Raw genomic sequence first — 17,829 nt, 5'->3', positions numbered from 1 at the left:
CCAGAACCTCAACCGGCAGCTTGATCACAGAAGAGACAGAAAGACGAACACAAAGCAGAACACAAAGCCAACGCCGCCAACAAGGAGGCAAACAAATGCTTACACCGCTGCTACTGCCAAAAAACGCCCAACCCCACAATTTATTGCTCCTTTCTTAGACTTATTCAAGGTTTTCATCATATACCGACCGGCCACGCCTCTGCCGCCCAAAAAACCCCAAAATCTGTCTGTGGGATGAGGTGGGGGATTAAAAAAAATGAAGCAACAAGATTGGTCCTTTCTTTTTCTTAAAAAAGACTAGAAATGAAGCTTTGTGCACGTCGGCTGCTGTGGCACATTTGACAGGTCTGCTCCGGCTGCTTTTGTGTCACCAGCATAAAGGGGATTGAGGGAGAACACAAACTGAACCACTGTGCTGTTGTGGCGCTGGCTATTAGTCAATGTGACGGCCTTTGCAGATGCTAATGGTGTATAGTGTGTCCCGGCCGGCCTCCCTTCTCCCAGAACGTGGCTATCTGATTGCACAAAGGCCTTCTGCTGGAGGTTGACTTTTCCCCCATTCTTTTCACGCCTGCTACAAAGTCATTAGGCGGCGTTTTTGGGTTTTTTTTTTTACTCCTTTTCTCTTGTTTTCAGGAAAACAGGGGAATATAACAGGCACAGAGAAAGCAGCATGATGATGCGAGGCAGATATCTTCATGTGTAAAGCCTCAGGTGTTCATAGGCAGGACTAGACCCCCTCCTCCCTCTTCCTTATCCCTCCCTCTCCACCACGCTGCCCTTGGAGCAATGTGAAGATGCTGTAACAACCGGGCTCTTGTGAAAGAAGAGAGGATGCCCAGGAGTGTAGGACCTCTGGACTCTGACTTATTAATCAGTCAGGCCCTCGGCTGGCTGGCTGCCTCCGGCTGCATCATGTCTCTGAGATGAGATAACAGCCTGCAGACCTAAATACTCAGAGGGTTTGCCCAGACCTGGAGCAGAGGCCTCAGCATGTCAGCGCACAGGTCGCTGCATCCAGCACCAACCAGCTGCAGGATACGTAATGGTAACGCATGTGCATTTAACACAACTCTCCAAGGATAAGAGTGAAACAATGCATCAGAGCTCATTGTTTTTTTCTTCTTCTCTGATCTCACAACCTCAAAGGCTGAAAAGGTTCAAGTAAATGATAAATAAATCTGTTCAAAGCAACGCTGCAAATAAGACTTTGAGACGAGCAGTGGCAGAGCGTAACATAAGTACATTTACTCAAGTAGTAGTAGTACTTGCACTTTGTGTATTTCCATGTTGTACTTCATCTGCTCCATTACCAATTAGAGGAACATAATACTTTTTAGCCCAATGCACAGTTAGTTACTTAAAAAAAAAGATATTACATATGAATCACATATGAGATTAAATACAATGCACTGTTATACAAAAAACCTGCCAAAAAATGCTGATAATGAGCTGGATGACGATCCACTGTCATGCAGATTGGTTCAACAGTGACGGGACAAGCTGGCATGTCATGAAAAATCATTTATTTATGTCAATTTTATTTTTTGTTCTTTTCAACACAAATTTAATAAATAAAGCACATCTGATGGGGTACACCATGCAAACATTACTCTCTACAACATAAAACATTTGTTTGAACCAACTCATCGATTTTCTGTTACACAAGCGGCCCACTCTGCGTACGTACTGCGTGCTTAACTTTAGCTGTACAGAATGCACGGCGTATTATTTATATACCCATATACACATATGAATGAATGAATGAATAGGGTTAACAATGTCTCTCACCCCCTTTTTTGCCAAATATATGACAGTTTGTTTTAAGCAATGAAGGGTGAGCAGATGTCTGCATGGTCCAAATGAAGGAAGTGCAGAGAGAGTGGTGCGACGTGAGAGAAGAGGAGGCTTGAAGAAGAGAGTGAGGAAGAAGCACAAGATTGAGAAACATCCGGCCCTGTGCAGTGACAGGTGGAAGAATCAGTGAGTTGACAAAAGCAATACACATTTTTGATTTAAAATCAACCACCAGCATGTTATTTTTTTGTCTTTTTTCCCATGACTATTAGGAGAAGTACTGTACATTTTCCTTGTTTTAGGGGGTTTGATCTCATCCCAGAAGCAGCGAGAGGCCAAAGATCTTAATGACAGTTCAATCACAGACACAAGAGTGGACGAGTAGGGGTGAGCCTGTGCGCTCGTCTACACAGACTTGAAGAAGTGTCCTGCCAAATAAACAACCAACATAAAACCTGGTGCAGCTCGCAAACACATCATGACATCATCCCTCCTCCCCCTGCGTGATAGAACGACTGATCAGGATGGACTGGATAAGAGACGAATGAAGAGACATGGCGTGTGACAACTGACAGATATTGGAATAAGTTTTCAAAATCGAATAAGATCTATCTTCAAATCTATCTCTAAATTAATAGCATTTTTAACTGATGTGATACTGATGTTGAATAATGGCATTATAAACCGTATAAATAGGTTCACATGATCACATAATCAGTTAAAACTGCAGTGCCTAGTTTAATGACGTGTTAAAGATCTACAAACATCGTGACTTTGTTTATTTACATTTCAGTCTATTAAGTTGGTACGTTTTTATTATTTTTGGAAATTTTACTAAGGAACTGTCAAGTTGAAACACAGCGTTGATTATACAGTGGATGAAATGTTAATGTATAATGACTGAGCATTATACAGTACACCGAGCCAAGATGTGAGTTAGAGGCATGGCCTGAGCATTATGTGCATTTGGCAGACATACAAACACACTACTTGTAAAATAACCCCTCCCCCTTCACAATGGATCAAAATAGTGAGAAATGAAATCTTTACATAATGATGATTCCAGTGTCTTCAGAGCTGAGAAGAAGCTGAATGTTAAACTACATATTTACTTTGAATCCTTACTGTATAGATTCATGGTGAGAACATCTGCCGGACCTGCAGTCTTATTTAGGGTTACATGCAGAGTCAATGGAGACCATAGATTTAGCTCGGAGGGATAACTGAAGTGCTTTGGATCCTTAGTGCGACTAAAAAAATATTCTAAACTTTAACAGAGAAGCAAATTGTGAATCTACCAGCGGGTTGACTTTATGAATCTTATGAGCACCAGGTGAGACGAAGGTATGAAATTCAAGGCTGTTTCACCCATCAGGACCAGTGCCAGTGTTGTGTGTTTCTCTGTACACAGAGCAGTGAATACACACACACACTTGTAGAGTCACATATACACAAACACCACAGGCCAGGGGAAAAGAAAAGAAAAAAAAAATTGAAATAATCAGAAATAAAAATAAGAAAGTGGGGAGATGAAGATGTACCCAAGCCTCATTTATTGAAAACGCTGTGCAAACGTCTTTTTCCTCCTGATGTGACTGTTTGTTGGGCTCCTGTGCAGAAGTCCCTCTCCTGACGCAGGACAGCTCGTGAGGAAAAAGAGTAAAAGAAAAAAAAAAATCAAACAGAGGGATTGAAAACTGTTCCTCCATCTTATCCTTCAAGTCCAGGTCCGTCTCCCATCACTGTCTGGGGGGGCGGGGGGTTTCAGGAAGGGAAGCCGGGACATTAAAACCAGGTGGTGGAGTGGTGAGGCAGGGCCAGGAGGTGATGACGGTCATTTACAGATTCAGGTTGTTCAGTGCATCTCTCTGCTGTGATCCAGACATTTACTGTCAATAGCTCTGCAAAGAAGAAGAAGAAGGATGGAGGAAAACCCAAATGAGACAGACGTCGAGATATTATTTGTCTTTTACAACTGACCAACAAGATGGACGAGTAACGAGTCAGTGCTTTGATTATTAGAGATGATACACATTTTGATACACAGAGATCACAGAGTGTGGGACAGAGACAAAAAAATACCTAGATTGATTTATTTCTCCTTGTGAAGAGCTTCGATGAAGGCTTCAAGTTTCTCCTGGATCTCACGAACTTTCTCTGCAGAGAAGCACAAAGTGGGTTGGTTTGTCAGAAATGCTCTCAACAATATTGACACACACACAAAAAGTGTAAACATTGAAACAATGTTAATTCTTCAATCAACTGTCCAACAGAAAATTAACTGGCAATATAATGATTGAAGAAAGACAAGTTGCCAACAAATCACGGGCTCCACCTTCATGAATATGAAGAATGTCTGCTTTGAGCTGAAACTGTAACATAACTGATATTAGTTATTAAATATTAGAAAATGAATCTCATCAAGAGTGTTCCTCCATCTTCATGCCAAATGTTCTCAACCTCTCAAACGTGATGATCTTATGATGTTTATCAGTAAGTACTTAAAACCTCTTGGTTTCTGACTGCTGGATGGACAATCGAGATTTTTAAAGACAAAAAGTGCCTTCTGACTTTTTTTTATTATCTTTTTGGGCTTTTATTGCGACGGGACAGTGAGAGAAAGAGAGAGGATGACATGCAGCAAAGGGCCGCAGGTCGCATTCAAACGCATGGCTTCTATGACTTGGACCAAGTTGAGGCAGCGCCCCCAGCAGCTGGCATTTCTGACTTGAAGACTTTTTGGTGTTTAATAGACCAAATAGTCACAATTATTCATTTCACTGCTCAACATTTCTAACAACTGCTGTTTTTGTTTTTTTTGCTGCTTTATCTGCTTAAGCAAATTTCACAATACACAGTAAGTACCAGCGACATCAGCACGGGCAGCTGGTTATAAATCACTGGTGAAATGAATCTCTTCAGGTAGAAATTCTCTCGCCTTTTCACCAAAACACCAGATGGTCCCCCCAGACTGTGACAGCCAAACCTCAAGGCAGACCTGCTTCACGCATCTGATGATGAACAAGTGAGTACCCCCTTTTCCAGTAAGCACAGACCACATCAAAGCCCTCACCATCACCCTTTTCATGGTATGTACCTCCCGGGCACTTTTCTAATGGACAGAGGGAGATACCATAACAACAACATTTCACATGAAAGGAGGGAATCTACTGGAAAAACAGTCAGTCACTTCTTTTCATGAGTACACTCCTATTGTCCGGGGGACTGCATAAGACCAGCAATCCTTCCACCCAACATGTACTGTCACACGAGATGAGCGAGTCATCTGAAGCAGTCTTAATCGCTGATTAAACAGAGGCTGAAGGAAGTCTGTGGGCCAACGCAGAGAAAAGGAAGCCGTGGCTCCCAATGCCAGCTGCACCTCCAGGCCTGGATGGCTCTCCAGCTTCCCTGTCACCCTCGCTAATCTGTCTGGATCTCCCCCAAGCACAAACTCAAACACCGGCTCTGAAGAACAAACTAGCACTGCTGTATCTTGATCAATCAGCCCCACGAGATCCATAGGCGACCTATTGTCGGCTGTTTTCCTACGAGCGAGGCCCAATGGAAACAGAGCTTTAAAAAGACTTGTTCGTTTTCAGGGGGGAGATAAATAAATCACTCCGGTTTGGACCACGGAGCAGCCGTGTCCTGAGTGTCCATTTCAGGTCGGCACAAAGGTGATAACTGCGTGCGTGCTTTGGAGTGAAACTAAATCTTGCACTCAGGGGCTTCTGCGCAGCCCCTTTGATGGGAGCACGGCCGCCGAGGTATCCTTTTCCTGACGGATGAAAAGCAAACGGTTGTTAGGAGAGATGCAGGCACACCCCCACACACGTCCTGAAACACTAGCAGAGCTGAGAAGTGGATAACACAAGAGCTCGCACACACACAGACACATACAGGTAGGCAAAACGGAGAGAAATTGACTGACAGCCAGGAGAAGCTTGGCCCAGAATGGCGCACGCACACACCTCAATTACTTGAAAACCAGCAAGAGCTGTGCAGTCATGCCACCTCCACCTCTTTTCACCTTCCTACACACTCACCGCTGGCAGGTGGTAAAAAAAAAAAAAGAAAGGAAAGGGGGAAAAAAAAAAAAAATTCCCTGGCCTTTGATACTCTGTTAACACACTCAGGCAAAATGGCAGGGCGTTAGTGGGAGATTACAACACCTAATGGAGGCATTAAGGGGGCCTGTCGAGGGGCACGCTGACAAGTCGCTGCAGCAGGTGTGGGGCTGAATGAAACATAACCCTGCGGTACGCCGTTCCAACACACAGCCCACCGCAGGGCACGGCTCAAAGGCAACTGACAAGAGTTCAGCCGCGTGGGCTGTGTGCCCCTGACCACAGGACAACGTCGCTCAATCCCAGCCAATCAGAGCAGGATTACCAACATCTGTCTCTGACCTGAGGAAAAAAAAGAAAGAGACGCGAGGTGTAAGGGTGTGGAGTTTTGGCGGCTGTGTGGGAAGGAGGGTACTGACAGTCAGCTCATCAAAACATGGGAAATCCCCCGTCTCAGGCTTCAAAGCCTTTAACTTGGGTTTAGATGTGGCTGATGATGCTCAAAGGAGCCTCAGTGTTTTTAGACGGAGGCTGCTTAACACAGGTTAAACATGAATGATCCTGCCAACTGTCGGGCAGAGGCGCTGAGCTCTGCTGGATCAGCGGGGCAGCCGTGGCCTAGTGGACGGTTTGTGATAAGAAGAAACACCGGTTTGAATCCTCCGAAGGTGTAAAATCACACTCCTTTTCTTCAGTGCCATCTGTTGAAGCAGCTGTAACCCACCACTGATGCAGTGCTCTGCTTCAGCACGTGTCATCTCATCAAGTCGACTTAATTTTATGTTTTATAGCTAAATGACGTCACACACACACATTTGCCTTCATGGGCCCTGACGTCTCTATGCAATAACTGAGTAGTGGGCTAGTATCAGTAGACCCACATGATCAATTTCCTTCTTTCTTTTGGCTGTATGATAGTGGGAACTTGGAAGGTTGTATAAATTAACTCTCAGATGCAGTTGTATTTTGTGTTTAAGCTTAGCAGCATTCAGGAAGTGTGAAAGAGTCAACACCTGTTGGTCAACTTCTCCAATTCTTGAGTGAGCCTCCACATTTATTTGCTTTTGGTTAAAGACACAACAAAATGTGACACCTTCAGAGAAGCTGCTTCACAACTGACAGCCAGCCTTCAATTTATGTCTTTTAAACTTACTATGTAAGTTCGGTCGCTTTTCCGCTGTTTTGCTAACCCTCCTCCTGGCCATGTGCATTTGTTTACAACGTTGCCTGTGAGAAAGCAGTCGATACAGCTGTAGATAACGTTATGTATCATATACGATGTTATGATGTGTATATTTTTGTAGTTTAATGTGTCATAAACAAGAGATTACAGTGTTTACGGGGCGCGTTTGTGTCACGAGACGAGAGCTGGGACACCGATCTTACAAAATGTTTTTTTTCAGCCAAGAGACGCAATAAGTGACGCGCACATAGAAGGCAGAGAGCCTCCATTCTCCCTTGTAACGAGTTAAGCCATTTATTAAACCATCACAATTAAATGTAGCATAGTTAAGCTACAAATCCTGCATAGTTCCTCTTGAAGTCTTTTCTATTTTTTCCCTTTTTTAATTTTTCAATTTTGTTTGAAACATTTAATATTAGGTATTAGGTTAAAATGTCCTGCTAGAAATTCCAGTTTTAAGGTTAACGTGCACCTGACTCCCTGCATAATGAAGTTACACCATGAGGTAAAACAGCATAAATGGGAACAGCAAGTCCCATCAACCATTCCCTTACAGCAGGATGTTTAATGACTTTAAAATGAGCCCTCGGCCGCCTTGAGCAGCCCAGGAGGCCACGGGTGAATGTGAATGGCATCTTTCAGAAAAGCCAATATTCTGTGGATAAAAACTGTGAGAAACAGATATTTATTTCCCCCAGCACCATCTGTTTGCCACCAAAAGACAGCAGCAAGTGGGAGAAAAGGCCACAACAAGGCTTTCTTTCGTTCTGTGGAAATGCAACAAAAAAAGAAGAAGAGAAAAAAACAGTGGACAGAAGCCTGTTCCTCTCTGAGCAGTGGGAGTAGCGATCTAAAACTCCATTTAGGCTCCTGTTTACCTAAGAGATGAGCCCCAAAACACAGTCATTCAACCGCTCACCCCTTTATCTGGTCATGAATATTCCCATAATCCTCTGGCCTCTATCCCAGAGGCCCCCTCTTTCAGATGCTGGGTGTTGTGTGGGTTGCCGAGGGTGGAGGGACTCTCGCCCATTCAGAGAAAGAGAAGGGGAGCCTTTTCCCCCAATCCCCTCTTTCAAGGCCTTCTTTCGGCTGATCTCCACATGAAATGATATCTCATTCACTCTCACTCTGTAGAGTCCCCTAAGCCTGCTACGGCCGGAGCGCTGGAAGGAGGGCTGAGCCAGAAAGCCTTTAATTGACCTGTAATTAGACTGTGAAACTGCGTGGCCCTGCTGGACAAGTAGCCACCACAGTGAAGAGGGAGAACAGAGGAGAGAAACAGATGAGAAGTAGGCCTGCAACTTACTGTGAGACAGAAAAAAAAAATACTAATCCTCTTCCTGTGGGAGATGGCTACTCTTCTTCACTGGATGTGAAAGGGAGGGAACTATAAAGAAAGGGTGGCTGTATGGATGTATGTTAAGAAGTGGCAACAGAAAGATTTCAGTGGATGGAGTTTGGTGCCAAGGTTGAGCCTCCTCTCGCATGCCGCGCTGAAGGTTTGTACTGACAAGAGAGCAGCCGTTCACTGTATGGTCACCAGAGAGAGAGTAGGGGTGGAGGGTTTAGTTCCTGTCCCACCCTGTCATCAGTCATGAAGAGACTTTTTATATCTCATGACTGCCAAGGTCACAGTGTAGGTGGGGACACTGAATGTTTAAACGGCCTGCTGTTTCCTTCTTTGAAAGATGATCTCTTAATGTAACAAACAGAAAAGCCTTTTTCCGCAGCATGCTGCTTGATTTGTCACTAAATCTGGATTGTCACGCTATAAAAACTGGGCCATGGGAGACATCGACACAGGGAGATCTGTAACGTCGACGGCCCGAACGCCATGTCAGTGACAGAGCAATGAATCAGCCCTCATACTCACGGCCCTTATCTAGAAAACAGATGCCTGGGATAGAGCAGCGCAACCTGGGGAAAGACATACGTAGGTCTGAACAGGTCAAAGCTCGAGGTCAGCCAGAGGGCAGACTAAACAAAAACGAAAAAGCAAAATGCAGAGAAAATCTTTTAAAACGAGCCAAGCACAAGGCACAGCTTTTATTGACAAGCACTGCTTGTGCCTTTGAAGGGCCAAACATTAAACACTTTAGTGCAGGGGGTTGTAAAGATGAAGATAGTGATGAGAAAATCTGGAAGATGGAGAGTTTCCCTGGAGGCCAGAGGCATTTATCTGAGAAAAGAGCTACAACAGCAACTGTAAGTAATACAAAAGCAAAGAAAAAGAAACTAACTTATCATCTTAACACAACAGTCACCATCTTTTTCCCATACCGTTCTTATAAATGTGCAGGCCTGAGACAGACTTTGTGTGTGTGTAAATCACAGCAACTCAGGGGTCTGATGTTTTCCAAGACTCACCTTTTGCACTCAAACAGAGGCCTGTGCTGACGCTAAGTGGCAATCAATCTTGAGAGGCCACTTGGGCCCGAGGATGTGAGGCTGATAAGTCTGGTTTAAACTGAGATCCTGTCATAATCCCTCAGAGGAACTCCCCTCCACTGAATCAGCCACAGGTGTGTGGACTAAGTTAACAGACCAGACCAGAGTGAGCTCACAAAACACACACACACACACACACAGTTGAGTTGGAAAAAAAACATGCACGCGTCCAACCCAGTTGATAACAAGGCCTGAAATGTAATTTTGAATCACCTTGACTTAGTCCCCCTCTTGACACGGCGCTGACCCCAAACCGGCCGATCAAACAAGACAACAGAGAGCGATACGACAGGCCAACTCTTTCTCTTCTTGCCCTCAGGTAAATATCTGTTTCCAGCTGCTCTGGACCCCCCCACACAGAGACACACACACACACACCTTTCCATCCATATAACTCTGAGGAGATAGTAAATGCACCTGGAATTCCTTTGAGCCTCTAGAAAAGGCCTGTTCAGGCCCAGAGGCTGGAATAACTGGACTGCAGGTGTTTTACTTAGATACAGGGTCAACAAAGTGCAACTAGTGGCTCACAGAGGAGCACAGTGCTGGATAAAAGCAGCATTAACACACAAATAAGAGTATGACTTTCCTGTTACCACATCTGACGGGTGGGTCAGTGAACGTTGGGTTCGAGGCGGCCACGCTGCGCAGCAAACATGTGAACAGAAGCCTCGCTGAGGTTCCCCTCCTCACACACACCTCCTTCTCTTTCCTATTTTCCCTACATTTGCTCTTTCTGTCCCTGAGGAGGATGAATCATGGTCTTTACACTCTCCTATAAGGCTTCTTCTTTTTTTTCCTTTTTTAACACCAGTTCCATCAGCACCTCTTGATTGGTTGTCATCTAAAACACACAGCTCTTTTTTCTTACTTCCTTTAGTCCGCTGGAGTTATTTCCTGAGTCTCTGTCTGGGGAGCACATTCAGAAGCAGCCACATCACCTGCAGATGGTTTGTGAGCCAACTTAATCTGACTGTAAATACTGGGAACAGTCTCGCCAAAACGCAGCTAACAACAAAAATGTCAGTGTACGCTGTTCAGTGGATATTCAATTGCAGGGACACTTAAGTACAAACACATTTTTAACATCGTACTTGTGTTTTCATATTGATATACGATATGAAAGGTATTGAAGTATTTCATCCAAGACTGTTAACGGCTGATCACTCTGGCCGGCGATCAACAGCTGCATAATCGAGACATTATAAAACACGTGGATAGGCTGAGTGTATCTGGGTCGAACTATGTAAAAACACTCTGCTGTTATTAATATTTGATTTAACTTGGGTTTCTCACATAAAAAGTGACAGAAAGTGGGAAACTTGGGGCTGGAGGCACATCTACGCTTCCTTCCTCACTGAGAAACTCTGGATCAGGTCTCGACCACCAACGCTGCTGCTTGTGCTTGGTTTACAGGTGAAAGGAGCTGTGAGGATCTGTACCAGATGAGATCAGAGTCTGTTGTGCACTAAAACAGGTGATTATGTATGACGGCAGTTGGTATAGTTACTAATATCTGTTATTTGTTAATGTTGTTTATTAGCACGCGGGAACTGGATGACACAGCGTTAGTGGTTGTGCCAATGCTAACTCTTGCTCTCTGTGCAGCTTTATTAAAATGTCTTTCAGACTGTATTAACCTTGTTCTTCACTATCTGGCAGTGCACAGAGCATTAAGAAGAACCTAATGATAATAATAATAATCAAAGGATGCCTTGGAATAGAAAGTAGTGTGTTCATTTGAGAAGTCGCTCTCCCAAAACATGTACAGGACGAGATTGTATAAAATGTAGACAGGACACCACATCTATGCCAGTGTTATGACAACTGTTGATCTAGTGTTTGTGTACTTGACACTCCAGGGGAGAAAATGGATCTTTTGGCAGCAACACTGAAGCCTGAGGTTTCCTCCTCCGTGGGAAAAAACAAACTTATATTGTAACACTACTAAGCCTCTCAGTTTACACAGCCACACTGCTAACACTGTCCATTTAATTCGGAGACAATGAAGGCTGTGGTCAGGATGAGTGCAGATGAGGTTTACAAAAAAGAGCAAGAGAAAGACGGGGAGAAAAAGAACAAGACAAGGAACGAGAGACATAAAAATAAGACGGCGTGCAAAGGGGAGCAGCGTGAGGAGGAACAACGGCAGGGAACAGTGTAGACGGGGAAACAAGACAAAACAGCAGATGAAGTTATAAATCAAATTCATATACAGTAGATCATAAGAGTGCATCTGAGGGCGAGCGTCCCCAACATGGCATCAAAGTGGTAAATTACCCTTTCAAAAATGATGTGTCAACCCGCTAACTCTCTGCTTTGCAGCCAAACAGCTGTCAGAGACACCTGGCACAGAGATGTGATTTGATCTGTGGTCTCAACACAGCAGACTAAGAGGTAACTTTGCCCCGGTGAAGCATTTGTAAACTGAACTACTGATGTATGAGTTTTCGGCAATACTGAAACACCAAATTAAGTGATTACAGAGTTAGAACAAGAGGATGGACATTAAACATTATTTGCTTTTTGCCTTTAAAAAGTTATTTTCTTTAAATGTGGAGCTTTACAAAAACATCTGCAAATAACAACCACTTTCAAAAATGTTAACACTATTAGAGGCATAAGCTCAAACAAATATGTGAAGTATAAGAGACCTCAGTGTAAGGTACTGTACATGCTGTGATTTAATATAGGACTGTAAAATATTCATTTCATGGTTCATGTGTAACTGGGTTCAAACTGAGTGGGTGCACTGAGTGGATTTCTTATTCGTTAAAAAAAAGATGTACAGTATGATGAAACTAAGAAAACTCAAACTGTATAGTTAACTTAAGCTTCTTTGGTTTGTAGGGGGTTTAAACAGGATATGATGTCATCAGGATGAAAATGAAATTGTTTTCAGATACATGGAGGATGAAGCAACAGAAGTTTTAACGCCTCTAAGAGCAAAACTTGAAGCAGCACCCAGAATAAGAAGAACCCACTTTGTGCAAAGGCAGCAACTGCTTCCCTCCCTCCTGTACGCCGGCACATGTGCACACAACACCTTGAGATGATACGTCATCCAGGGAACAGAGAAGCACTTCTCATTGAGCCCTGGCTAATCACTCTGGAGGAAGCTGCTCAAGGGAGGAGGAGGAGGAGGGGGAGGGGGAGGAGGGGGAGATGAAAGGAAACAAAGTGAGCGTGAGGCTGAGGAGGCATTCCGGTGAACAAGCCCAGACAACCAGAGCTTTATTGTATTCTGCTTCCACATGAGATAAAGGGAAAAGGAGAAAGTGACGGCATGCGCAAACATGCAAACACTTCACACATTACCCCTGTTCTTGAGAGCAACTTCAGTTGACACCTATAATTCCTTAACCCTCAAATAACCTGAGCACAAAAGCTGAAATCCATAAATTTCCGCACATTGTTGCGTTCATCGGTAGCAACAAGCCCTCGGTGAACTTTTTGTTTGCCGGCGGTGGCGTTGACTGATTTGACTCAGCCAGCCAAGTCTGAAACAAACAGACTTGATTGTAATGTCTGAAAATGCTTACACTGCAAAATGCTTTACTTCAAGCATAATGAACATTGTGACCTGTATGTTTCCAAACTAAAAGAAACACAAGAGAAAAGTCACCTGAACCTCACTCTAAGATATGACAACTGTTAAATTCAGTGAACAATATCATTTGTGCTGCTGATTCTGTTCAATTAGCCACTGAGATATCATCACTCTTCTCCTGCTCAGGTGCTCATGCCAGCACGCTCTTGGTGGACAAACAGCCACCAGGACGGAGAGCAGCAGCCAGGAAGCACTTTCACTCTCTTCATAGGCAGCCAGTTTATGTGTCAGAGGAAGAAGAGGAGCAGAGGAAGAAAAACAGACCACTGACACAACAATTTACTGGAACCAAGTGAGGCTGTGGGTCGGAGCTAGAGAGAGAAATAAAAAACACACATATGCAGACAGGGTGATGAGGCGTGAACACAAAACTATGGGATGCTGTGGGAATACGACAAGGGCTGAAACTGTCATTAGCCTTGAAGCTAACACACGTATTAAATCCCACTGACAGGGCGCTCTCCGTTATAAACGGCATATACTGCATATGACATAATTTGCTGACACAAACCTTTTAGCAAAAAAAAACAGTGCAGTCATGATCTATGCCCGAGAGTGTGAAGTGTCTCGCGGTATTAAATATGACAAGCAACACCACCACAACAGTGCAGCGACTCTGGAAACGCTCTCGTATGGCGCACTTTCCAGTACGACGCACATACACAAAACTCTGATTTCTATGAGGGGCAGTGAAGCAGCCAGGCAACATCCCAGTGGTCTCCTAAGAGGCCTGTGCTTGCACATTAGGCCTGGGCTTTGCTCCAGAGGCGGCACTGTGCCATACAGCTGGTCTGGCACATGCTGACAAACACACACACACACACACACACACAGACACACACACCTCTTTGCAGTGTACATTGTGCCGCTCATTAACGGTGCTTTCACGCTCGCACTCACTGACGCACAAACCTGACCTGTATTTGTAACCTGAGCAATGCCGGGCCTGTCTGCGAGTAGGGGCAGATAGAGCTTAACAGCAGACTGTCCCTGGGAGCACATTTCTGCTTTTGTTAAGAGTGTTTATCCTTTCTACAACCTCCAAACTCTCCCTCCTTTTCCCTCCTCTCTTCCCTCCTTTTCTTACAGGAGAGGATGTCAGGTGACCGTGGTGTCTCCTGTCTGTTTTTTTTCTCTCTCCCCCTCTCTCTGTCAAGGGAGAGAGAGGCGAGATGACAGAGATGACAGGGTGAGGGGCAGTCGGACAGAATTTGACAGAGGCAGAGAAACAGTGACGATGAGATCTTGATAGATGGAGAGGGGGGAAAAGAAAGCTATCTGGATCAAGTAGCCTGTGGTATTAGCTGGCTGACCTGTGAGGTCGTACTATGGTTTAGGCCTGAGGCTTTTTGACCTGCTACCTTTAAAAAGGCGAAAACTGAGGAACAGTAATTTCATGATGTGTAACACGCACAAAATCTATTTCCCTGTGGTCCGGCAGGAAGAGTGTGCAACTGCTACAAAGTGTTTAACCTGATTAAAAAAAAACACACACACTAAAAATTGCTCTAGTGAAAGGACGGTGTTGAAGTTACAAACACACTTCCCTAACTGAGAACCCACAGCTGCAATGGCTGCCAACAGCTTAAATGTATGAGGCATTTGTGCAATTCATTGGAATTTCGACTAAATGCTTTTTTTTTTAACCCAGCTACACTCAGTTATCAGTCATTGAATCTGAAGTGAGACTTTTAAAACAAATTAAAAGGCTCCATAGGTTAAATATTTTTATACACACACAAAAAAATGTTTTGATATATATTTCTTTGTTCAAAAACTTTTCCCCCAAGGAAGCTTGTACACTCTGTGCTTTGAGGTGTGTCAGCCCATCAGCCATGCAGTTCAGTCTAGACTGATGGACCCATATACCCCCGCCCACACACATGGTTCTAGGCTGCATTATACAGAAAACCCTGTGCAAAGTGTCAGACAGCTAATGACCCAGATCCTCCACTCACCCACTAACTCAACCTGACAGACTGACAAAACTAAAACTCTGGAACACACACTTTCCCTGGTAGGTGGAAAAGAAAAACCTGACATCAACATACAATTAGGGCTAAGTGATATAGGCATGCTGAGAGGTGCAGTACATTTACAGAATACTTTAATATAAGAAGTTATGAGACATTTTCAAATGTTTTTTTTCCCCCCAGGAATTGTATGCATTTACTAGGGAGTAGACTACAAAGACAGACAGGAAATGAGTGAAGAGACAAGGGGAATAATATGCAACAAAGGCTCCATGCCAGATGCAAACCGGTAGGGCTAGGTTTAGTATTTCTACATTTATCAACAGTTTTCCCCCATGTTTAATTTCATAACGGAAGAGACATATTTTTTGATAAAAATCTGAGTGCTGTGGGTCTAATTGTTGTGTCCTCTAACTACTGGCAGTTTTCAATGATGCACATGCAGAATGTGAGGGTGTCTCTCTGCCACACAAGTAATGGAGGTGTTCAGACACCACAAGACTTCTTCACACGCCACTCAACTAGTCACCACATCTGAAAACCGTCTGTCTTTCAGACCCCGTTTACTATTCTGAGATAAGATAGTAAAAAAAAACAAAAAGGAAAAACCTGAGATTTAATAGCCAGTGAAGTTACAAGGTTCCCATACATGCTGGACCCCAGGAGCCTGTCACTCTGTCTGTGTGTGTGTGTGTGGATGAACAGGTGTGTTTCTACCCGATAGGATCCCGTGAAAGATTCCAACCACATTCCCACATCTACTGCTGAGAGGAGTCTTTGGTGGTGGGAAGTGGGAATGTCATGCCTGTTTGGGAAAGTTTGGGATTGAATTGCCTTATAGGATTTGCAAGGCCAGGCAGGTCTGGGCATTCCTGACAGTGTGGGGAATGGAGAGAGAGAGTGTGTGTGTGTGTGTGTGCGTGTGTGTGTACACCTACTCTTCTTTCCCCTAGGCTGGTGTCATGACTCCACAGCAGAGGAGGTAAAAACAGCCCCTTGTTTAACTCTACCAGGCCAAAATGCTGTTGGTGTGTGTGTGTGTGTGTGTGTGTGTGTGTGTGTGTGTGTGTGTGTGTGTGTGTGTGTGTGTGTGTGTGTGTGTGTGTGTGTCATTACTTAATGCTGTTACTAAATGTTTGTCTTCTTAAATGCACAACAATTCTGTTCTTATTTGATGTGGGAACATGCGTGCATATGTGGGTGTGTTTACACTGGTAGTAACAAAGGAAAAATGTCAATGAGGAGGTGTGTGTGTTTTCTTAGGGACATAACTGACTCAATCTAACCAACACAAACACGCACACACACACACACTTACACACAGTCAGTCTAACCACTCCAACCTTGCCTCATTCACCTGTAGGCCCTTTACAACATGAGTCCCCCATCAGCAGTCAGGAAGCCAAACATGAAGGAGGGAAACAATGGAAACTGTGTGCATGCGTAAGAGTCCAAACAAATCACGCTTGCAGGGTTAATGTTTGTGTGTGAAGCCCAAGAAACACCCATCAATTAGATTCTGTATATAAAAGCCAAGAATATCTGGCAGCAGGAAGTAGACGAGGATGAGATTTCTCAGGGCCAGGGGGCAAACACTGCCAGTTGAATCCTGTCACTACATAGCTGGAGAATATAGCTAATGCATGCATGTGTCATAAGGTCACCACATCTGCAAGGTGTGAAAAAATAAATAAATCAAACACTCTACGAATTTCGTACAGAATCTGATTTGAAAAAGTTACAGTAAACATTACCGGTAAGTGTCTACTAATAACCAAGAAATCATGAAATCCTTTTAAGTATAAGGATGCAATGGTAATTTCTTTATCTCAAACAAAAGCTAACAACAGTGATGGCTATAGCACAACAAAAGTCTCAATGTCTCAATAACTTGATCAATTTGATCAAAGTGTTGTCTTGGTTTCATGATGTCAAAATTTGAACATGGTGGACGTTTGAACATACAAATTGTTACTGAACCAGAACATTTAGTGGTTCAATGACAATTGAACCACTAAATCAGACGGTGCTTGTGATGTTTGTGGTTAATCACCTTGTTAGAGAACAGCATGTTATTCAATAAGGACAGAAACATTGAACAATTTGACGTGTGCATTCAAAAGTTTAGAGAAGGTTAAATTAAGTTCACCTGTAAAGGTTATAATGCATTTTAGGTGCATTCTGAAATTTAATCCAAAAGCCAAACATCCTTAACTTTTTGTGAGTAGTGTATGTGCTTTAATTGAAAACTGCCCCAAAACGTGTCGACACAGTTGAGACTTATTACTGCTTTTTTTGTATGTATGAATGAATGAGAAAACAGTTGTGTTAGTGTGTGTGTATAACTTCTACTTTGAGGTAGATGTGTGTAAACAATGTTTCCCAGAGTGTGTGTGTGTGTGTATTTGTGGTGATAGGAACTATCATTATGTGTGTGAATGTGTACAGAGTTGCAAAATGGCAGCTTGCCTCGTGCTGTGTGAATACAGACTTTGTTTAGCCAGCAGAGATTTGTTGAATTAGAACAAAGCTGGAAGACACTAAACCCTAATTGAACTAGCTCTTCATAGGAGGCTTCAGCAAGCAGACAGGTAAACAATTAGCCCATTGCCAATAAAGGTTGTTTAAATGTTTTTAACAGTGCAGATATACTTCATGTTCACTGTAATAATGCTGCATAGAGTGCATACCTACATGCTGTCTCTTAACCAAGGTTAAATTAGTCAATTTCCTTTAGAGATTCTG

At 43.5% G+C, this 17,829-nt stretch overlaps 1 protein-coding gene across 5 annotated transcripts in view; it reads right to left on the bottom strand.

Moving 5' to 3' along the window:
• Positions 1-1,521: 1,521 nt before the first annotated feature.
• Positions 1,522-17,829, bottom strand: part of opa1 (OPA1 mitochondrial dynamin like GTPase) — a 35,273-nt gene continuing 18,965 nt past the window's right edge. For all 5 annotated transcript variants that reach the window (XM_083969470.1, XM_083969471.1, XM_083969473.1 and 2 more), the window contains 2 exons: positions 3,880-3,954; positions 1,522-3,698 (listed from right to left, as the gene is read on the bottom strand). In XM_083969470.1, coding sequence (XP_083825596.1) covers positions 3,890-3,954 — 65 coding nt within the window. In that variant the 3' untranslated portion in view covers positions 1,522-3,698; positions 3,880-3,889. The remainder of the gene's footprint in view (positions 3,699-3,879; positions 3,955-17,829) is intronic.

Source organism: Trachurus trachurus (assembly GCF_905171665.1).
Source record: "Trachurus trachurus genome assembly, chromosome: 4".
NCBI classification, from domain to species: domain Eukaryota; kingdom Metazoa; phylum Chordata; class Actinopteri; order Carangiformes; family Carangidae; genus Trachurus; species Trachurus trachurus.
This window is presented reverse-complemented; position numbering and strand designations above follow the sequence as displayed.